Source organism: Rhineura floridana, chromosome 12 (genome assembly GCF_030035675.1).
Source record: "Rhineura floridana isolate rRhiFlo1 chromosome 12, rRhiFlo1.hap2, whole genome shotgun sequence".
Taxonomy (NCBI): domain Eukaryota; kingdom Metazoa; phylum Chordata; class Lepidosauria; order Squamata; family Rhineuridae; genus Rhineura; species Rhineura floridana.
The window spans coordinates 38,766,096-38,789,662 of NC_084491.1; the positions used below are offsets into that span (position 1 = coordinate 38,766,096).

Below are 23,567 nucleotides of genomic sequence, written 5' to 3' on the forward strand. Positions count from 1 at the left end.
TTCCTATGTCCTTAGATGCTAACCCCTACATTACAAGTTTCATTCATTCATCCGGTTTATTATTATTATTTGTTAAAGAAAATATACATGCTGTTTCATCAAATGATCTTCTGTGTGGCTTATAACAAGATTACAGTGATACACCCATAATGGCTACTAGTCATGGTGGCTACATGCGCCCTCTAGTTTCAGAGGTAGCATGTCACTGCACACCAGCAGCTGGGAAGGAACACAGGAGAGGGCTGTTGACTTCATGGTACTATCTGTGGGCTTCCCAGCAGCATCTGGTGGGTCACTATGGTATAAATAGGATTATGGACCAGATGGACTGATCCAGTAGAGCTCTTCTTATGTCCTTCAAAGACAACCCGGCATCCCTTGTTCCGTTGGCTGGTGGCAGAGGCCAAAGTGTCGTTCCTGTCACTTCTGTGCTCTCAAGGCAACTGGCAGTTGGAACAGAGGGGTTTTTGTTTATTTGCATTGTTTCTGGGCAGGAATGAAGGGGAGGGAGGAGAAAGGCCTAGAGCTCACTGAGGAAACAAGCCTTCAATAGCCTTTGGGAGGCGCAGCCCTGTAAGGCTGTGTCAGTAGCTTTCCTCCCCCAACAAAGCTCCCAGCTGCCTTGAAGCACAGCTCTACAAACACCAACCTGACTAATGATTGATAACAAGAAGCATCTCATGCACTGGCTTCTTCAAACTACAGTTTATACCAAGGAGAGATGACATGCTAAGTTCTCCATGCCCTCTGGACACCAAAGCATCGTCCTCCATCTTCCTAGCCTGCAAGCAATGTCATGAATAGGCAGCCTTGAATATGTATGAATGGGATGACTAACAGTACGGCTATTTTGCCTGAAAGGAAGGTAAATTTACTTTGTGCTCATGACACATTTATCATGATGGCTCCTTCTTTCCCAAAGGGTATGTGTGTGGGGGGAAGCAATTATCATTCACTTTTGACGATCCTTGTCATTGCTAATGGGGGAAGAAAAGAAACTGTTTGGGCACAAGACATGGCAAGGTAACCCAGCCAGCAACAGTTTATCAGTCAGAAGGGCAAGGATTAGAAACATGTGCAAAAATACTAATATGGTTGCGGCTGCAGAAATTCTAGCCCTGAATCTGTACAAAGTACACTGGACAAGATCATTGTTTTGGGGGTTGCTGGAATCTGGCATTTCTAAACGGTTTAAGGAATAACCACATTAGCATTTGCTAAACAGAGACAAGTAATAATTACAATCATTTCAGTGTGGCTGCCCCTGGATTGTGGAACAGCATCCCCGACAAGTTATGACAAGTGCCCACTATTTGTAGCTTCTGAAACAATTGAAGACATTTTTGTTTTGACAAATATTTCCAGCTGGATGTGATTTTTTTTTTTAAAAAATGGTTCTCCTCCATGGGTCTACTACTAGTCGTAGTCGTAGTCGTAGTAGTAGAAGATGATGATTCCGACTTTCAGTTTCTGACTTCCTGCAGCAGCTGCCATGAGGTTGCTGTGTGCTAGCCACAGTATATTAGGGTATCAGTTATTCTGTCCATTCAGGTGCTGGAATGGATTTCTCCAACAGAAACCAACCACAGTTCTGAAGGAGGACAATGGCAACATTAACGCAGTAACTCATAAGCGACCTGTCACAATTCATTGCAAAAAGAATGGAGGCAAGTTCAGGACTCTGGACAAGGACCAAGGTTCAGGACCACAGTCAGCTGCCCTGCACTTGAGGTAGTTAAAAGAAGTTGTCTCAGCCTACCCTGGAGCAACTGCCAGAGCTGTAGAGCAGGGATGAGGAACCTGTGCGCCTCTGGATGTTGTTGGTCTACAATGACATTCAGCCCCAGCCAGCGTGGACAATGGCCAGGGAAAATGGGAGTTGTAGTCTAGGAGGTCACAAGTTCTCCACCTCTGCTTCATAGTCTAGGATAGTTAGTCAAGATGGAAGTCCCACCTCCTGAGTGCTACATCTGGCTAGCTAAAGGGCTGGTGCTTTTTCTGCAGCCATTGACTTTTTCTATGTAATGGGGTTTCAAAATGTGGGAACATCTTTGGGGGAAGATCCTCAGATCTTTCCTGATCCTCTAAGGAATTCATAGTCCAATCATTGGAGGCTAGATGTGGATACTTAGGGTTCAGAGGATGAGATATGAGTTTTGGTGCCAGAGGATCCATGGGAACAAGCAGAGAGTGGATGCTTCTCCTCTTCAGGGCTGCTGTTGTAGGAGGATTCCACATCTGAGGATTCCTGGTCTGGGGCCATGACACTATCCCAGCAAAGATGGCAGCAGCCCAACAGAGCTTCAAGTAAGTCCTGATTAGGCTGAAGAGCTGTTTTTTTTGCAGCAAGATTCAGGAAGGATTTTACAAACTTAGCCCTTTTCAGTTCACAGTCAAGTCAATGAGTTTGTGCTTTGCCATAAGCAGAGAAAACATTCCACGTGTCTGGACAATTTCCTCCTAAATACACTGCACTAGTTTAGACTAAATAAGAAATCATGTTGGGACCTGCTGTGTTAATATAGTACATATTAAATCATTTAATGTTGTAGGCTTCTCTGGCCAACAGAACTAAGGAAGAAGATGAAAAGCCTTAAGCACTGCTAATTTGCTTGCTGGCTAAGATCTAGATCAGCTTCAAGGTTCACTGAATTTTCTCTCAAAACTGATCAGCAGGAAGCTCTGGTACCTTAGGGACAGCCAGAGAGATAGCCTATCAGGGCAAAACAGGGCCTGCCCACCTCTGAAAAAAAGAAGCAATGGTGCTTTAACAACCCTTAATGGCAGCCAGGTAATTTGAAAGACAGAGACCAGGTTCTCCTGTGGTAGGCTGCAACGGGTTTAGCCAAACAATTCCTAATTATATTATTTTAAAATAATAACAGTGTTGAAATTTCTCCCAGGGCTCACTGCAAAAGAGAAAATGGAAGGTTAATCAGCAGTGCTATGGTCTTAGAGTGATGAAGGAATTGGCTGAAGAACTCTCGGAACCGCTGTCTGTTATCTTTGCGAAATCATGGAGGATGGGTGAAGTGCCAGATGACTGGAGGAGGGCCAATGTTGTTGTCTCTATCTTCAAAAAAGGCAAAAAGGAGGAATCTGGGAACTACAGACCAGTCAGCCTGACATCAATCCCTGGGAAAATTCTGGAGCAGATTGTAAAGCAGTCAGTCTGTAAGCACCTTGAAAAGAATGCAGCGATTACTAAAAGCCAACATGGATTTGTTAAAAACAAATCCTGCCAGTCTAATCTTATCTCATTTTTTGATTAGGCAACGATAATGCTGTGGACATAATATATCTCGACAGTGCTCTTCAACATTTTTATTAACGACTTGGATGAGGAGGTGCAGGGAATGCTTATTAAATTTGCAAATATACAAAACTGGGAGGGATAGCTTAATACCATGGAAGACAAAAACAGAATTCAAAGTGATCCTGATAGGCTGGTGCATTGGGCTGAAAACAACAGAATAAACTTTAACAGGAATAAGTGTAAAGTTCTATACTTAGGAAAAAGAAACCAAATGCACAGTTATAAAATGGGGGATATTTGGCTCACCAATACTACATGTGAGCAGGATTTTGGAATTGTTGATCACAAGCTGAATATCAACCAACAGTGTGATGTGGCTGGAAATGAGATTTTAGGCTGCATGAACAGACGTACAGTTTCTAAATTGTGTGAAGTACTAATTCCCCTCTATTTAGCACTGGTTAGGTGTCATCTTGAATACTGCATCCAGTTCTGGACACCGCACTTCAAGAAGGGTGCAGACAAACTGGAAAGTTTCAGAGAAGGGCAACAAGGATGTTCAGGGGAGTGGCAACAAAGCCTTATGAGAAGAGACTGAAAGAACTGGGCATGTTTAGCCTTGAGAAGACCGAGGGGAGATATGATAGCACTCTTCAAGTGCTTAAAAGTTTGTCCCACAGAGGAGGGCCAGGGTCTCTTCTCGATCATCCCAGAGTGCAGGACATGGAATAATGGGCTCAATCTACAGGAAGCCAGATTTCATCTGAACATCAGGGGAAACTTCCTGTTAAGAGTGGTATGACAATGGAACCAATGACCTAGGGAGGTGGTGGGCTCTCCAGCACTTGAGGCATTCAAAAGGCAGCTGCACAGCCGCCTGTCGGGAATGCTTTAATCTGGATTCCTGCATTGAGCAGGCGGTTAGACTCAGTGGCTTTATAGGTCCCTTCCAATTCTACTGTTCCATGATTCTATAAATTAAGGTTGTTGTGAAGTTTTGACTCAAAGAAGGGGAGGGAGGCTCTTTAACTCCCACTGAATTCACAGGTGCTTTACTGTGTGGCCCCGAAGCATCGATAACAACTGACATTCCAGGTGGACATAATTTTTATAGTGGGTTGTTACTTCCTCCTGTTCTGCTTTGGTAAGGTCCTTCAGCTAACTCTTCCTAATTTTTAATGGTTTGTAAGGCATATTAATATAAATTTGCAGAATCAAATTTATTTTATTTATTTATTTATTTATTTAATTACATTTCTAGACCGCCCTATAGCAGAAAGCTCTCAGGGCGGTGTACAACAAATAAAATCACAATTAAAATATGAGCAAGTGTGAAAAATATAATACAATTATAAAAACATTAAACATGATAAAAATCCAAAATAGAATTGCCATTGAGTTTATAAATTAAAATATTACAAGGCTTGTTAGTGGACTAAAGATATGGGGACTGAATGTTTGGATGTGTATGTCTCTGTGTCTGTGTGTGCATGTGCAGTCTCTAGATATAATACAAATAGTTAGAAGGCTAGGCTGAAGCCTTGTCCCTACTATGCTAGTGTTCAGTGTGTAGGGTGTTTTTGTGGGAAATCAGTAAAACCTTCAACACCCACCCTAGAATTATGAGAGCTTTGCGGGCCAGATCACAGGATGCTGCTTCTGACATGGTTCCAACTCTCCTGCACTACCATGGGCTCATTTGGTAGTTTTGAGCAATTCATTATATCTCTCCAAATGGTTTTAATCCTGTGGGAAATAGAATGCAGAAACAGAACTTTGGGGCTCTTCCTCTGTTCTTAATGTGTCCTCAAAGACAAATCCACCATGCCATACAGTGGATTTATACTACTGGCTCATCATGGGCTGGGGGACCACCACAAGCAGACTTGTCTGCAGCCAAAGCACACCCATATGGCTGTGTAATCTGGCAAATCTCTCATCCCGCCCAGGACAAACAGCAAAACTGTCAAGGGCCCACTTGTAACCATCGGACAGCAGGATTTCAGCACCATGGATAGGTCTCCCATCTATTCCACATTTAAGATGTTCTGCTGAGAAAGGTGCTGTCTCATTCAGTTTGTACATTACTCCACAGTAAGACACTTTTACCAGTAATTTACAGGAAAATGCAATATGCAGAATCAATGGGTTCAAGGAAGAAAAGATACGGACTCCATCTAAAAACCATAATTCAGTCAAAATATCTTTTGATGTTTTTGATTTTGTGTTTAAATGTGCAGCATGAAGGCCAGGAGGGAAACTTCCTCGGGCAAGGAATTCCACAACTGGATACCACTCCCATGAATGCTCTAGGTTTTATGGCCACCTGCCCCATGTTGCACATGCAAAACAGCATCCTTGGATGATCTTAATGCAGCGGAAGGGGAATATATGGGAGGAAGGCATTCAGTTTGTGCTGTGTAACTTAGATCTCAGCCTAGAACTCTTTTCTCCCTGCCTCAGTATTCTCCTTCCTCTATTATTTATCAGCTAACTGCATTATTTAAGTCACAGTAACACATAACTGCATGGCACAGAGCTCATGTTTGTTTACCACTTTGAATATGTAAAGCATTATAAGGTTCTTATTAATAATTAGATAGGCTCTAAAGGCATCTCAGCTACCGTTTGAACAGAAAATGATGGGCTGCACTTTGCTGACTGACATGCCGCCAAGGAAGGAAAGCCAAACAGATGGGAAGGCAGCCAAGGGAAACTTGCTGAAAGGCATTCTTATGAACCATGCTGTCCTCTTCTCGAAAGTCTCCCTTTAGCATTGCTGTGGCTTGGCTACTGAGAATGGATGGTAGTTAACAGGCTATCATGGTAACAGACCACTTTTGCCATTTGGAATGCCAGCTCACAGCTGGAGGCTGTGAGTCAGGGTTTGTCCAATTTGAGTTGGGACAGGGGAACAGGGAGTGCTAAAAGTGGCAGATTTTTGAGTCTAGAATTGCACAACAAAGTTGCTAGGAGATTTATGGAAGAAAGCACTGTTGAGACTTCAGAGATGCTCACTTTAAACTGGTGTTGGCATGAACCAGTATATAGGTGCTGGGATGCATGTGTGCCTCTGCTCCATCCCCACCCCACCCCTGGCTGACTTCATGCCAGATCCACAGCTGACCTCATGGGAAAGGAAGGGACCATGATGACAAGGTCTTTTTCCTTCCACCACTCTCTTCCCCACTCCTCACATGGTGGACACCACACTCACTTTAAATCAATGTATCATTACAAAGACAACATAGGTCTCCAGTGCTTTCTTCCAAAATGAAATTGACCTTTAAAGACCTGTCTTGAATATCCCACTGTTTGGACAAGTGAAGGACAAAACAGTATAATTGAACATATGAAACTACCTTACCTCGGCCATTGGTCTATCGAACCCAATATCGTCTGCTCTGAATGGCAGCAGTTCACCAGGATCTCAGGAAGAGAAGCATCTTTCCTCTGCTATCTGAGATCCTTTTAACTGGAAGTGCCAAAGATTGAACTTGGAGCCTTCAGTATGCAAAGGATATGCTCTATCACTGGGCTATGGTCATCCCCTTGAAATGAGCAATTGGCTGCCAAGGCATCATGTATTCTGTGATTCATTCCAAACATAGCAAAGTCACAGAATTTGATACCGGCTGTGGAATTCAGTAATCTACACTTCTATGTTTTTTACAAACCAAAAGCCTATACAATGTTTGGTAGAATTTCTAGTGGCCAGAGGACCAGAGCCCTTCGTAGTTTAATGTCCCTCTCAATTATGAGAGGCTGCAGAATCAATTATGCAAATTAGTGGACTATTATGTACATTTGCACAATTCATAGAGGTTTCAAAAGCAGATGTTTCTTGGCACAGAATTTTCGTGTTTCTTCCAGGATACGGTATTACAGCCATCCTCTTGCCCCTGCCTCCTTTTACTAGATATCACTGACAAGAGGTTTCTCCATGAACCTACAGGAGGTATTAATAAGCAAACCTTGCCTGGTCCCACATCACTTTTGTCCTGGCCCTGCAGGCTGAGTATAAGCTACCCCCTCCCCCCGGTTTCTCTCCTTTAATCTCAAAGATTGGAAACTTGTTCTTGCTTTTAAAATGAAACCAAGAAACAGAGGATCCTGAAGAAGTCACAATTCACGACAAGCTGAGAGGTGTAGAGATTTCTAGAGAAGGAAGCAAAGCAACACAACCTTGAGTTGGGTGAAAGAGGGTAAATGGAGTTTTCCTGAGAACACGCCACTTTGCCTACATTCTACTTAAAGGGTCATGGAAGCTGCAGACAATTTTGCGCAATGGAGCAATTTTATAACTCCATCTCAAAAGCCGCTGTCTGAAAGGCAGTGCTTGTTAAGCTGGAAGGATAAAGAGCTGCTTGAAGAAAAGGAAGCAAGATAGATCAGCACTGCAGGCCGTCATATGCTGCTAATTCCACAATGCACACACTGCTTAAGTTGTTGCCACTGAGAGCTTTTCCAAGGCTACCAGGTTTAACTGTCTTAGAAGAAAGAATGCATCTTGCCTTGGCCTTTTCGCTCTGCGTTTCCCCAGAAGTGTCTACCTTTTGCTCTGCTAATGAAGAGGGCATATCTTCTTTGAGAATGTCCCTATGTGCCCGTCTGGACAGGACCTTGGTAAATTGCAGCTGCTGGGACTGAAGATTGCTCTGTGCTTGCTGAGTGGCATAATCTGTCACAGCTGTAGCGATACGATCTCTAGTTATATGGTCTTGCTAAGGATTCATGTGCTCTCATTGTTTCGAAGTCTACTGTCACGTTCAGTCATGCGGTAAAGTCCTATGCTTCTCTGGAGGAGCATAGTGGCCAAAAGTGTGAGCTGGGAGCTACATCATTCAAATGTCACCTCAGGGATGAACTTGTTCCATGGCCTCTGTTTTTTCTTTTTAATGTGGTTGTGCATGGAGATGTGAAGGCCTGGAAAAAAACTGGAAAAATTGGAGAAAACCTGTTTTTCCTGGAAATATTGGGAAAAACAGAAAAAAGTTTTTTCAGATTTTCTTTTCCCAGAAAAACTGTGGGGAAAACATTAAAAAGGGGGAAACCCTGAATTTTTCCATTTTTTCCCTTCTGGGCCTTCACATCTCTAGTTGTGTGTATGTCCACCTATTTCTTATTCTCCACCAGTATACACTTTTCTTCGCCTGCTGTTCCCCCCCACTGATCTATAGAATCTAGCTACTTCATGACTTCACGCAAACATCTCAAGCCTCTTATTTTTCTATTTTTTACAAATATATTTCACTGTGCAATCCTACACATGTCTACTCAGGAGTAAAACCCACTGGATCCAATGGGACGTACATAGTTAAATGAGTATAGGATTGAAGGCTTAACATCACTGTTTTCTCATTGTTTTAAACAGGCTCACAAGTTCCAGTGAAATAAAAATAAAAGACGTAACATTGTAAACAACAGAAACAACCCTATCAAGAGCATTGGAGCCAATTGTAATCTACACAGATGCCAAGTAATTCCCTCTGGAATAAATGAGTCCTAAACTGCTCTGCAATAAAACAGCCAGAACTAAAGGCAAGTGGATGTTTCCAGGTGAGGGAAGGCATTCCTAATTTGGGTGATACTACAGAAAAGCCCCCTTTTCTCATCCCCACTCCCCCAGCAATGGATTCCCAACCATCTGTGCACATACTTAGCTTTATTTCCTACTGGGAGGAAGGGCGGGATATAAATCAAATCAAATAATAAATAAATAATATTTAAGGGGGGGAGACAACCAACCCAAAACCTGAACAAAAGAACAGACAATAATCCCCTAATTATGGGGAACATGACAATAGCAACATCAGGATTCTGAAGGGCAAACTAACCTGAACCAAAGGGTTAATTGGGGTGCACATTTTCTTACCTGTCGAAAGCCATTCCTAGTATACTGCAAGATTTTCAGGGCATAGTTTGATCTTTGGCCTTTGCTGTTGAATTCTATGTGGCCGGTGAGACCTTCCAATTCTACCTGTCCAAGAGAGGGTGAGTTGCAGCACCAAATATGGATTGTTCCCTTTTAGCCTCAAGCACAGTGCTTCGGACATCCATCCTCTCATTTAAAGCCACAAGAACAATGAATATTTTCATATAACATCTTGGAACTGTAGCTATTCATTATGAAAGTTTGGGGCTGTATGACTGAATGCTCTCTCACATTCCTGCACAAATGAAAAGCCATCATGTCAGGGAGAAAGGCAGAGAGCTTTTGACAAGGGCAAACATTTGATCCCAAGAGGTCTTTCACTCTACCTTAACTGCTAAACTCCCCCTTTTCTCAGCATTTTACCAGGCCCTTCTTTCTGTTACTCCAGCTGCAAGTTGCGCTGCTGTAGGTGAGTTCTTAATTGTGTCACATTTAGTCATGTTGCCTGGGATTTGGGGGGAAGCCGTTACATGGCAGCAAACTGCAAAGAATCATACCATACAGTGTTAACATGAAGCACTGTTGTGCAAAGGGTTTGTAAACATAGTAAACCACAGTCTGCTAATTGCTGCCAAAGCATTATGCCACTGACAACAATCAGCTACAGATTTCCCACCTAGGAAAATTTGTAGAAAACATAGCCATTTCTGCAATACCCACGTTCAGGCTTTATTTCTCCCCCAATAGAATGCAAAGCTCCAGACTGGACTTTTGATGGACAGGACAAGTGACTGGTCTGTTATCACAGCCTCAGATATCTCAAGCTTGTATCCAAAGTGGCTCTAAGTCTCTCATTCCCCCCTCTCCTCCCCTCGTGCATCCCCTAAATTTGTTCTAGGTTTTTCCCCAACCCTCCAGAGCAGATTTGGGGAGGGTGTGGGGTGTGCACAAGGGGAGGAGATGGAATGAAAGTTCCATTGCACAAGCATCAGTCTTTGCACTCACAGAACAAGGACACAGGATGCTTCCCACAGAGCCTTACATGTGTAGACTGATGTGACTCTTACTCTCTGCCACATTCAGCAATGGCAAAACTGAACTAAGACCCAGAAAAGCTGGTACAGGACCTGAGTTCACCAACAGACATTGATTTACTAAAAGGTTATCACCATACAATAAAGCCTGCATAATGGGTAGCCCACCAAGCTGAATGTATTCTGGTTTTCTTGCTCCTTTGGGACTTCAGACATGGGGTTGCCAAGCAGCTGTTGGCTTATGCTGATGGTGGTGTGTCATAATTAGTGTAGAGTGGAGATGGGAAGAAGGTTGATCAGGACCTCCTAGTAGAACTCTAGGTGGTTTGCTGTAGATTTGCAAGTGTTTCTGACTCCCTGGCAACAACAAAATGAACTTTCCCACCTAAATAAGGCTGCTGAAATGGGGAGGGGGGATTCTAACCAGGAGTGGACTTTTGTGAGAAAGGGCTGTGAGTTTAGTTCAGTCAACAAAAAACGAATCCCTAGGCTGTGAATATGCGGAGAGGCACAATGTTCTTTAATGTTAGTGGTGTGTGTTTTGCACCTGGCTCTGGTTGGGAAGTCTTGGGGATCTAATAAAAGAGACAGCAGACCCAAGAAGCCAGAAGTCTGCCCATCCCTGGTGCAGACGCGCCATACATCCTGGGAATCTCTCATTCTCTGGCTCCAACTGGGCAATAACCCTCAATGCACCTAATCCCTACACCCACCCTACGTTAGGGCCAATGAGGGTCTACCTGGTTTGTTGCTCTCCACACACACACACACCCCTCTCTGCCATTATTAACTGTACTGTTCATTGAAGGCTGCGGCATCTGCCAGCACACCAGCCCTGTCTGTCATTTTTTCTTGTGCAACAGTGTATGCACCCATGCATGTATGTCCCTGTGTGTTTATAAGGAAACAACACAGCTAGGAGAGAGGTAGTGGATGGTTCCAGTAACCATCACTTGCAGCAAACACCTGGGGCTGGTGACTCAGCCAGGACAAGCAGGTCAGAGGGTGGGCAATTTAATAATCCTGCTTTATGTTAAACCTCTATCTTTCTCTCCCATCCAAATCATTAAAGTTCAATCATTTCTCACCATTCTCAGATAGTTCATCAAGCTGGTGCCATGTTGCCAGATTTGGGCAGATCCGCAGGACAGGGGCTTGACGCCGATCTCCTGGCTCCGGTTCAGCTCTTGCACCGCGCTCACCACAGCATAGACAGCATCAAACAACAAAGCAGAAGACAGCTGAAGTTATCAGAAGAGAGATGGAACAGGGAAAAGAAGTGTAATCAGGTCTAGAAACCACAGAGCACACAAGGCATCCTTTGATTGTGTTTTTCATGTATGTCCAGCACAAATTATTTATTTTTAAAAGTCACGCAAACTAAAATATATAATAAAATCTAATTCCTAGTCAAGCCACCTGGTCATCACATGGAAAACATTATTAATAAAATAGGATGGGGCAGGAAAATAACTAGATCTGTCAACAGATCAAAGAATATTTTTTAATTGAGCAATCTCTAGATTTTAAGAAATGTAAATCGCTGTAGTACATCCATGAAGGTGCCTTCTTGACTATTCAGAAGGAGGGAAACAGGTTTCTCTTGTTTTGCAGGGATGCATTTGGCTATTTTTATTATTTTGCATTATTTATTGTGTTTCTGCTAGTTTGAGGAAGGGCAGGAAGCTATGCTGGGCATCAAATTCCTGCCTGTGACAGCTGCAATTCCTGTTAGTTTCTTTTCTAAAAAATAAAAAGCCAGCAGCAACAAGATCTTTGCAGTCCAACACAGAAAATAAGGAGATCAGTTTACAGCTAGTTCCTTCCACAGACACACCTGAGACCAGAGCTTGGAAGATTACTTTTTAAAAGTAATAAATTACAGTTACATGGCCCAAAAAAGTAATAATTACCGTTACAATTACAATTGCTCTAAAAGGAACTGATTACTTTACTTTTCCTCCAAAGTAATCACTACAATTACATTTCAGTTACTTAAAAAAACCCGCCTACAAGGTTCTGGCCTTGGCTGCTGCACATCTAAGTAGCCTAAAACAACATTAAAAATAAACAAACACATACAGAGGTAGTAGAATAATTATTTTTATTCATAAGATAGCAATGGTGGTCTCTCCGCTGGTAAGGGTGGTGGGGAGGGAGGCTGAGGCCACTACTCAGACCTTTGCACGTCAAACCAAGTGCAACCCCCCCCCTCAGCCAGCCAGCATAATCTCTCTCACTTAACCACCTCCCAGACCCTGCCCTGCCACCAACTAAGGGACACTCACTCAAGCAAACATTTTCCCCTGAGATGCAAAAAAGTTAAAATACTGCAAATGCAGCACAGTAGCCAGAGAGGGTGGTGGAGGCGACTTTGTGTGCCAAGTGCAAACACAGTACACTCTCTCTCTCTCTCTCTCTCTCTCTCCCTCCCTCTCCCTCTCCCCCCCCCCTCTCTCTCACTCACACACACACACACACACACAGTGTCACGTTTCACCTCCACAGTTCTTTATCTCCATTCTGCTGCTGCCTCCTTCTCCTTTATCCATGCTCTGGATCCTTTTCCCCTCCACTCCATTCTTCACTGCCACTATCCATTTTTTAAAATAATTGTTTTCTCCACTCCACCCCGTCTCACTCTCCGCCTCCTCCCTCATCGCCTCCTGCCCATCCACAGAGCATGAGGAAAGAGCGATGCTGCACAGAAGCCCAGTTTGAGGCACATCATTTTCATCCACAAATCAGAGGAGCAGAAGACTTCCCCTGCTCCCCCCCAAAAAAGTAATGCCCAAAAGTAATGCTGGAAACGTTACAATTACTCCACAAAAGTAGTAAAATTACTCCTAGTTCTATTACAATCAAAATGTAAAGGAATTACCCACTCGTTACTCAAAAAAGTAATGAATTACAAGTAATTCGTTACTTGTAACTAGTTACTTCCAAGCTCTGCCTGAGACATTCCTTCTCTGCAATTGATTTGTCTGCTTAGCCACCTTGGAGACAGCCAGAGCTTTAATTGACCATTCCGTATTTGCTGGAGTTGATACAGCTTTCTAGGGATTAGTTAACTTTCTTTCCCAAGTGTGTTATTATTCATAAGATGAGGCTCGGCTTTGGATTCCTCCTCTGACTGAAATGCAGTGGGTGTCCATAAGGAGCAGGGTCTTTTTAGTTGTGGCACTAACCTTGTAGAATGCCTTCCCTAGAGAAATCCAGCTGGCTCCACCAATGAACATGCCCAGATGCCAAGTTCTTTAGAGGGAGGCTTTTAGCACGGGGAGAGCTGCTGGTTGTTTCCCTTCACCCCTATCCCTGTGTTTTGCTTTTGCATTGTTTTTATTGGATGATTCTTTGTTTCTGCTGTTAAATGCTGCTCTTTCATTCTTATTATTTGTAATTTGGATTTACTGTTCTAAATTGATTTTTCTCTTCTTCCAGTCTTTTTAAATTCCATGCTTTTAGTTCTTAGAATTATTTTCCCTTCCCTGTGCTGAATTTTTTGTAGTGCTGTTTACTGATTTGATGCTGTCAAATGGTTTTATACTGCTCTTGGTCAATTTTTGTGCCAGTGTTGCTTTTATATATTTATTGTTTTTAGTACTGTTGACATATTTGCATTTTAGTGATTTTTATCTGTGAAGTATACAGAGAACACAGTTGACTGGCCAGTTTAAAAATGCTTAAATAAAAGAAAACAAATCTACTTTGTGAAAGACTCTATTGCTATTTGAAAAAGAGCAAGGTATTTACCATAATCATCAGAGGTTTTTTGGCAGCAAGTAAAAAAAATGCAACAGCTTTCTAAAGAGCCCCTTAAAAGCTTTCTTCCAAATAATTCAAAAGTAAAAGTTTTGAATCAGATTTTAGTGCGATACCAGCTGTTTGAAAAACAATGCATGTAATTTCTGTCCAATAAGGCTGAACACACTTAACTCCACTGTACAACATAAATAAATCTGTCTACTTGTTATGGCATTTTCAACATCTAAACAGGTTCTAAAGATCTTATTTAACACAGTGGGGATAATGGCTGCGTTTACACCATACATTTAAAGTACATTTAACACATATTCCCCTCCCCATCCCAAAGAAAGAATCCTGGTAACTGTAGTTTGTTAAGGGTGCTGGGAACTGGAGCTCTGTGAGGAGTAAACGATTGTTTCCAGGATCCTTTGGGGGGGGTGCTTTAAATGTAGTGGTGGCTGATGTCCATTCTGATTGGTACGGTAGAAGGCAGGGAAACCAACAGGAAGTGAAGCCACAGCCAATAACATGCAGAATCACCCCCTGACTGATGGCAAGTAAGAAGGCAGGAGGCGGGGGCAGACTAAGGATGGTGAGGCAGTGTCCCATTTGTCCTAATCGACCAGCCTTTAATGTTTATATGTATGGCATGTATACAGCCAGTATTTCACAAAGTACACTGGTTTGCACACAGTCACTCTTAAAGAGAAAATGCTCTAATTGACATATGGATCTTTGCCCAAATCCACTTCTCAACGCTCAAAGAAACTTGTAAGACTGCATCTTTATCTCTAAAGCGGACATTATTTTATATAGTTGTGACAATTGCCTTTTCTCTCTGGCTCTTTTTGTCAGTAATTCTTCACACTATGTGAATTGCTTAGCTGGCTCATCAAGTCTTAATTCAGAATACCAGACTTGAAATTCTTCATACCAAGGGTGCATCAAGCTCAGTAAATTAACATTTATCTCTTCATGAGTAATATATCTATTATGCACCACTAAATCCTTACATCTAAAAACATGATGTAACACTCCCAAAGGAAAGTCTCCTAAAACATCTTGTAACTTAAATTTAGACTTCAACAGAGATGCACCCTAGCTCAGGTTATTTCTGCATTTATCCCAGAACAGTTATGGTGGTCTTAACGTCTGCCCATGTAACCTTTGGCACTTATATTTATTGATCTAAGATAAGTCCTTTCAAGCGATTGATATAAATTCCTGTTCCAACTGGCGATGTTGCTGAGACTCATATTTCTGGGCTTGGAAATACAAGTCTCATATGTGCATAATGCCCAGATACGAGGTTAGTGTTATGACCTCCAAAGTCTCCTCCAAGCCAGAAAATATTCACTCCTAGCCACGCAGTCCTCTTCGCAACACCCACTGAATCTCCAGTCTCCTTCCCACCACTTCACTGTGGGCAAATTTGGAGAGGGAAGAGAGAGCTCTCTGTTTCCAGTGCCTGGAAAGCTTCTGTGCAGTGCACCAGCATGAGCTCAGGCTGCAGTCGCCTCTGGTTAATGTAGGTTTCTTAAGGGCTACTGACATTACGAATTCAGATTGTCCTGGAAATAAGCCAAGCTATTTCCTAGTATTTGGCTTGTTTCCAAGACAACAATCCCATACCAGGGTGCGGGGAAGTCACTCATCATGAGTTCTAACCAAGAACAAATGTTTGTTTTATCCCGACACACTATGGCTTTGCACCAGAATCCCAGATCCTGAACCGAATCAGACCAATTTGGGTCGGCCATGGGTTTAGCCAGCTTAAATTGGCACAGCCCTGGATCACCCTGGGTCAGATCAGGTCCACCTGGCATGATCTGGAGCTGTCGAAAGGGGTGGTGGTCTGGGGGGGAGAAGCAGTTGTGCAGACAGCCTGCCTGCCTCTTCTTCCTTTCTCTGTCTGCATGTGATGTCTCTCTCCTTCTGCCCTCTCCCAACCACAGGTTTAATTAGGGTTTAAAACTGCAAGTTTAAGGCAAGCCCATTCTTCCCCCGTAATGATCTCCTACTAGGGACAGACATTTTAACCCCTGTCACGCTAAGCTCTCTGGGTCCTTTCCTATGTGCAGGACTTTCATCTGACGATGCTACTTCTTCAGCAGAGCAGCCAATCTGTGTCGACAGCTCAACTTAGACTCATTTGCTTCTAATCACTTCTGTTTATTCCTTTGGTCTCATGTTCCTACTCTCTCTCTCTCTCTCTCTTTATTTATTTATTTATTTATTTAATTTAATTTATATACCGCCCTAAGCCCGAAGGCTCTCTGGGCGGTGTACAAAAGATAAAACAAGCACAGTGTATAAATACAATAAATACAATAAATCAAGAAACAAAAACAAACAAACAATAAAAGAACTAAACAACAACCAAAATACAAAATAATAGTGAAATACTGTTAAAATACACTTTAAAATGCCTGGGAGTATAAAAAGGTTTTCACCTGGCGCCGAAAAGATAGTAGCATCGGCGCCAGGTGCACCTCATCAGGGAAACTGTTCCACAGTTCGGGGGCCACCACTGAAAAGGCCCTAGTTCTAGTCACCACCCTCCGAGCTTCTCAATGGGATGGCGCTCGGAGGAGGGCCTTAGATGTTGAGCGCAGTATACGGGTAGGTTCATATTGGGAGAGGTGTTCCACCAGGTATTGCGGTCCCATGCCGTGTAGGGCTTTATAGGTCAAAACCAGCACTTTGAATCTAGCCCGGAAACAAATAGGAAGCCAGTGCAGATGGGCCAGAACAGGTGTTTTAATCATTCCCAAGCACAATCCCATTGGTTTCTTTTTAATTTTTATCAAGTTATTAACTGGTCATTTTCTCTCTCCTCCTCCCTGCAATGACTAAGATTTCACCTTTAATGATTGTCACTTCTTATCTTTTTTGGACAGTTCTTTGTTATGATCAAAGCTCCATGTCTCCTAGCTAACCTCCCTCCACAGAGTGTCTCTCCTTGATTATCGCGCGTGTGTGTGTGTGTGGGGGGGGGTTAAGTGAGATGTTTTTGCTTCAAAATCCTTCACGTCATCTCACCTTTTCCAGCATGTGAATGCAATTATAGTTGAGAATACCTACTGATTGTGTCAATTCTCTCCTCTAGCTATCCTGGACAAACAACTCTGTAAATAATTAATTCTCAAAATTTTTATACTCCCAGGCATTCTAAAGTGTATTTTAACAGTATTTCACTATTATTTTGTATTTTGGACATTGTTTGGTTCTTTTATTGTTTGTTTGTTTTTCTTTCTTTATTTATTGTATTTATTGTATTTATACACTGTGCTTGTTTTATCTTTTGTACACCGCCCAGAGAGCCTTCGGGCTTAGGGCGGTATATAAATTAAATTAAATAAATAAATAAATAAAATGGCCACTGCCTTGAGCTTATTTGTTTAATTTATTTATTATTAAATTTATATCCCAACTTCCTCTCGAAGGAGTCCAAGGCAGCAAGAATTATGCAGAAGTTACACACCCTGATCCCTCCTGAAACTTTTTTTTGGTTAATCCATGAGATGGGGAAGACTTCCACTGTCACTCTTGAAGAGGGGAGGGGCGCTGAAGAAATGTACTTTGTATATGCTTAGACGCACTCTGCAATAGAGTTTGAAGGTAGAGCGGACATGTGTGACAAGGCAAACATATTCCAAGGTATGGCACTAACTCAGGATTGTAATTATGGAAGACAGGCCTTACAGAAGGCCTTCCCCTGTCCCTCAAGGAAAATGCCATTTCCCTTTCCTGCACTTTCAAATTTCATTTTTAAAAAGTATCTCTTCCTTATATTTAACAGAGCTATACGAAAAAGTGTGCAGGCAATACCCAACTGCTCAGCAAGAGCTAAACCTGCCCCCATCTTCCAGGGTTCCAACGAGTGTAAACACCGGAAGACACCTGCCAAGCTCTTGGCTCCTTAATTTTTAAATATAAGCATATTAGACCATCTATATTTAGGGTTTTGCTGCTTCAAACTCACGTATTATTCCTCCCTCTCCCCTTATCTTTCATTCCCCCATTGCAAAAAAGTCTTGTTATGGACCTGCACAAGCAATGCTTGTAGCTTTTTCAAAAGGAGGCCCACGGGTTTCTAAAAGATCAGACACGCTCCTCTCTTGTATCTGAACAGCTGACTTTCATACCAAGGGTGCGGAACCTTTAGCCCTCCAGTTGTTGCTGAACTTCAACTCACATCAGCCCTAACAAGCATGGCCAATGGCCGGGGTGATGAGAGATGTAGTTCAGCAACATCTGGAGGGCCACAGTTTCCCCACACCTGCTTTATACTAATTTCTTTCTCCTGCTAACTCTCCCAGGAGTGCTAGTTCTTAGTGACCCTGGTCATCCGTCAATACAGTAGCTTGGGCTTACTCTTGTTACTGGTGAGTCTACACCTTCCCATTTTCCTTCTGCAACATTCACACCCCAAGGGTGCATCTGGCACTAAGAATGCCAGCGCTCCAAAGAACATAATGCATTCAATATATTTTGGAACATGTTGGTTCCATGGCATCTTTTATTTGGAAAAGGGGACCTTCTGTTGGTGCCAAGTGGAACTAAACAAAGCTTGAGATGGGTATAGCTAGAGTAGAACGGGAGCTCAATGATTTTTAAACACCACCCAAGCTTGAAAAAAGCATTTTAACTAATGAACAAGGACCCTAGGGTCTCACAGAAATGAAATACCTTATCATTGCAATCCAGTGCACAGCTTTGCAGAAACAAGTCCCACTGAGTTCGAGAGAGTTTATTCCCCTGGAAATGTGCATAGGAGGCTTGTTGGATGGGAAGTGGCAGCTGGAACCACTCAGCTGGGCAGATAAGCCTTTTACCCAGTCCCGCCTGCACGCTGTGGCTCTCCGTGAACCCTGCCTCACTGCCTGATAACAGCGGTCTTTACACCAAGGGAGGAGAGCAAACATTTTACTTCAGGCTTGAAGAAATCTGCTTGCTGTGTCCAGAATTCGGCATTTTTGAAGAACTGGCTGCAGCTTATATTTTTGTTGGTATTTTACTGTTCTGAACATGTTTTTCATGTCTGACTCCGGTTCCTATGCCTTGATAACTTATTTTATAATGTATTTTTAAATATTATAACATATCAAAATGAATTCTTTGTTTGGCTTGTTCTGTTGTGGATGAGTAGGCACTGGATTGTTATTACAAGGTTATATTGATATGTATTTTTCCCATTGTGTTGTCAGCCGCTTTGAGTGCATTTGTGCATAAAAGCGGCATACAAATTGAATAAAATAAATAATAATCATAAAATAAAATAAAAATTTCTGGGAGCTTTCAAACCTACACTGTGTCAAACATTTCCTAAACTCTGCCTAAGGACACTCTATTGCTGTGCTTGTCCTGGCCCCCATCCCAAAAAAGTCATGACAAAGCTTTTCTTCTGAGTAACAGAAGGAGAGTTATTCTGGAAAGTTCAGTACAGGTTTGGTGGTAAGTCCTGATTACCAGGGTAGCAAATCAAGAGTCTAAGAGCAGGGTCTGGGCTACAACGCTGAATGGTAGCAACAAAGTTGTCCCGATAAGTCTCCACACTAGGGAAGGGTGAGAATTTCAATTCAGTTTACATTTCAAGCAGAATTTATCATATTCGCAATTTCTGAAACAATATGAAAACTGAAACACAGCCATCCTTCGAAATTTGCATTTATTTGAATTTTGGGATGCAGTTCACCAACTAAACAACATTTACAAAAATGCATATATTGGGGGAAAGTGTGCATAAAAATGAATATATGAGTGAAAATAATATGCAAAAAAGCATGAGATGAGAAATGGCTTGCAAAAATGTGTGCTTTTGTCAAAACTGCCTACAAAATGTGTTTATTTGGAGAAATTTGCACTAAAATGGTGGAGAATTTTCATGAAGATTTTTTTTAAAAAAAAAATTCACAGATCGCTGTAGGAATGTAGAGAACTGAATTTAACATTGGAAAAATGAGACACTGAGAGAACCAAAACAGTCAGATCTTTCCATCCCTGCTCCACGCCCTTCCTGCCTAGCTAAAACCACGCAAGGTGTGGTGAACTCACTTGCAGGACTCTCACACATCCCCACGGGAAGAAAGAAGCAGGTGCTTCTGCAAGGGGCTGCAACTGCTTGCACCAACAGAGGTATTGTCAAGCCCCTGGTGACAGAACAGTGACCTGCCCCTGAGGCTCCTCCTCTTGCTCCACTGCTCCTTCTGTTGTCAACGGCTTTCCTGGTACTCAGTGATTTGTCCTGCTCCGGGGGCAAGCCAGGGATGAAAGCCAGAGACACAATCACCCCATCCCTACCATTCTGAGTCAAAAGGTCTGGGTCCTCTTCCTCCCTCCCAGTTGGCTCCAACTCACTCTTCCTTGTCCATCAAACGTTGCCACCCGAGTCCAGACCCTGATGGGGCTGTGGAGCTCCTGACAGCGCTCGTGATTATACACATTAGCATACATTTTCCAATTTACATGGCATGATGTGGGGATTTCTACTTTTGCAAAATTTGGAATTCTTCTGCTAAGGGAAAAAAGGGCTTTCAGAAAACAAAAATGGTTTTACCCCTTTCTCTGGTTTTCTGCCCTCTTGTTTCTGAGCTTTCCCCTCATGCTGTTCTGGAAATTAAACCTCACTCAAGATCCCTGAGCTTTGGATGAATAATAATGCTAATGTTAAAGAGTCCAAGCTTGCCTGTAATGGGTCAAAAGCATCCAATTTATTTTGGTGGGCGTCCCATTTGTTGCCACGATGTCAGAAGTCTGGCTCATCACCTTTAATTGTCTTCAGCCCCTTTTCCATTTCCTTTTTCCTTTCCCTGCGCAGTTAACCATCTCTTATTAGCTACCACAAATGATGCTTGTAGATCTTAATGAAGCATATGACACTATTGATTGGGATATTTGACTTTGTAGCCTCCAAACGTTTTCTTCAATTCTAGGAGTGGTTTTTATCTTTGCCAGTGTCTCTTTTTGTTTAATTTTGTTAGAGAGGATGATCAAGGAAAGTTTTCTAAGAAGCATGAGAATGGCTGTATGTTTGCCGATTGGAGAAGGTGAGCGGCGCGCACTGCTCAGTGTGGCTGAAGGCCACCATCTGCAATGGGGTGGGGAACCTCAGGCCTAGAGGCTGAATGCGGCCCTTTAGGAATCTCTATCTGGCCCTTGGGACTCTCCCCAGCCACACCCCTCAACAGCCCTGCTCTACACCCTCCTCTAGGGATTTTACCCAACTGGAATGTGAACTGTGAAAATGCCTGTTTCTTAGCTGGATGGAGGATGGTGTGTGTTTGAGTACATCCACTTTTGCCATGTCTGCCGCAGATATGCAGCCCTTGCAAGGTTGCCCACGAGGAATGTGGCCCTTGGGCTGAAGAAGGTTTCCCCACCACGGTCTACAATAAAAACCAAACCTGATTTGCTACACCTCTTCTTTATCTCCTCGCCAAAACAAGGGTGCTATTTCAGATTTCAGAAAGGGGAGGGAGGAACAGGGATTTCAGTGTGCAGAGAAGAGCTTCTCAGCAAAATGTAAAGACCCACTCTTCGTTATCATATATACTAATAGTGAACTCAACTCTCCAAGTATGGATAGTTGTGTAGCCAAAATGGCAACATCCCTGTAGAAGAGGGGAAGTATCAGCAGATTTGGGATAACTCCAGGTTTGCAGGAGCACAAATGATTAAAGACCGTAAATGGGGGAGGAGAGCCCCAAACAGTCTGATGTGAACTGAGCATGCTTAGGACAATGGTGGAAGGGTGTATCCTGGAATGGATTATCCTGGAAAAGGTCATGAACATGAACATACTGGACCGTGTTGCTGCAGCTACAAATCCCACTTGTATTCAAGATTCAATAGCAAAAAAAGTGGTGCCCTTTAAGAGCATTTCTTGCAGTCGTTATTAAATTAAATGTGTTTCCTTGATGTCCTTTTTATTCTGGCCTTCTTCCATGAACAGTGTCATCATCCGTGCTCTTCTTCTGCCCGTTCGAGGCTGTCTGAGCTGTTATCTTGAGGTTTATGCTTTGCCATTGCAAGCATGGTTTGGTTATTCTTGCTACTATTCCTGTTTAATTGCTGTTTGATGGGCAATCCACACGGGGGGTTGGGAGTAGGAGGGCAGAGCAGCATATCCGCCACTGCATCTGAAGTCCTGCTGGTTTTGCCAGCCAGGGCAAAAGGCAGTGGTGGGGACAGAGGCATTATTTGTTTATTGATTTATATGCTATACCACTTCTAGGCTGGTGTAGCTTAGGGAGGCTGAGGATCAACCCCTTGGAAGAGCCAAAGCTGCTAGAGCCCCATCCCTCACCCCATTTGGGGGCTGCTGCTAGCAGCAAAACTCCTGGCAGGAGCTCTCCACCAGATTGGGCAATATAGCATGGCTGCCATTGTGGTGGAGCCTCCACTACTGGCAGCCACTGATGGAGGGGTGACTGCATGCCATCCAACCCCCCCTCCACTCCTCAGGCATTAAAGTTACCGCCAGGTGCTCCATTATGAGATGGCAGGGTATGAGATTTGTTTTAATGAACAAATTGTTGGTCCTGCACAAATTGATTGATTCCTATGCACCTTGGAGGTCTCTCTCCTCTTTCTTTCCTGCTGCTACTATCCTTTCCTCCTCTCCCCTCCTCTCCCAAACTGAAGATCATTTGTTATATTAAGAAACTGCCACAAAAAAGAAAATGCAGAGGATTTTGAAAATGAGACCTATTTCTCTGAACGTATTGCAATTTATGCTTTCCAAGGCGTTTGTTTCGTGTTTACTGTTTCTAAGAAATCATGTAATGTTAGGAAGTCATAACAGAATTGAGAGCAAAGAAAAAGTCATCATGTTTCTGTATGATGCCTTTTAAAAAAAATTGTTACCTTGTGCATTGCCTGGAAAACTAAAAACACACAGGTATTAGCGAATTCTTGTGAAGTAGAAATATCTGCTTAAGCAAAACAATAAAAGTTTAAATTTCAGTTCTTTCTATTCCTAGGAGACACAGGTCCAAACAGTTTGCTCGTTGCAATTTACGTGCTTCTCAAACATGGCCTTTCTTCTACATTTGTACTAAGAGCGGTGATTCTGTATAGTATCTTGTTTATTCACTAATAGGCAAAAAAACACAAAAAACCTTGTGGTTTAAGAATGTATCTATAGTCACCAGATATTTCTATCAAACTTCAAAAAGCAGGGAAATTGGGCAGCTATAGTGAATGCACCAGGGGAGCAGGAGACCTGATCTCCTAGCTGAGATATTGTACTGCCCTACAAATGAAAAAATGCAAGCACAATCCATAGTCCAATCCACTTCATGGCCTCCCCCAAAGAATCCTGAAAAGTGTAGTTTATGAAGGGTGCTGAGAGACCGTTTTCCCCCTCACACAGCTCTAATTCCCAGAATTCTCTGGGAAGAGAAGCTGACTGCTACTCTGGCCATTGGAGCTCTGTCAGGAGAATAGGAGTCTCCTGATCAGCCAAGCCTAGCTGCTGTTTTAAATCACTGACAGTTGTTTCTTACTGAGCATGCCTGCATTTATCATTGACTCCAATGTTAATTTTCTTAAATCAATTAAAAATCAGCCATGCATTTTTTTTTAGCTTTTGAACTGCAGAAAATGAAAATCAGAGTATGGGGCAAGGTTAGTAATAGGATTACAGGTACTC

General features: G+C 42.7%; 1 protein-coding gene across 4 annotated transcripts in view; it reads right to left on the reverse strand.

The window, feature by feature from the left end:
• The window catches only part of GRIK4 (glutamate ionotropic receptor kainate type subunit 4), a 452,002-nt gene that overhangs the window by 70,970 nt on the left and 357,465 nt on the right, over positions 1-23,567 (reverse strand). For all 4 annotated transcript variants that reach the window (XM_061592684.1, XM_061592685.1, XM_061592686.1 and 1 more), the window contains 2 exons: positions 11,254-11,406; positions 9,132-9,236 (listed from right to left, as the gene is read on the reverse strand). In XM_061592684.1, the coding sequence (XP_061448668.1) occupies positions 9,132-9,236; positions 11,254-11,406 (258 nt within the window). The remainder of the gene's footprint in view (positions 1-9,131; positions 9,237-11,253; positions 11,407-23,567) is intronic.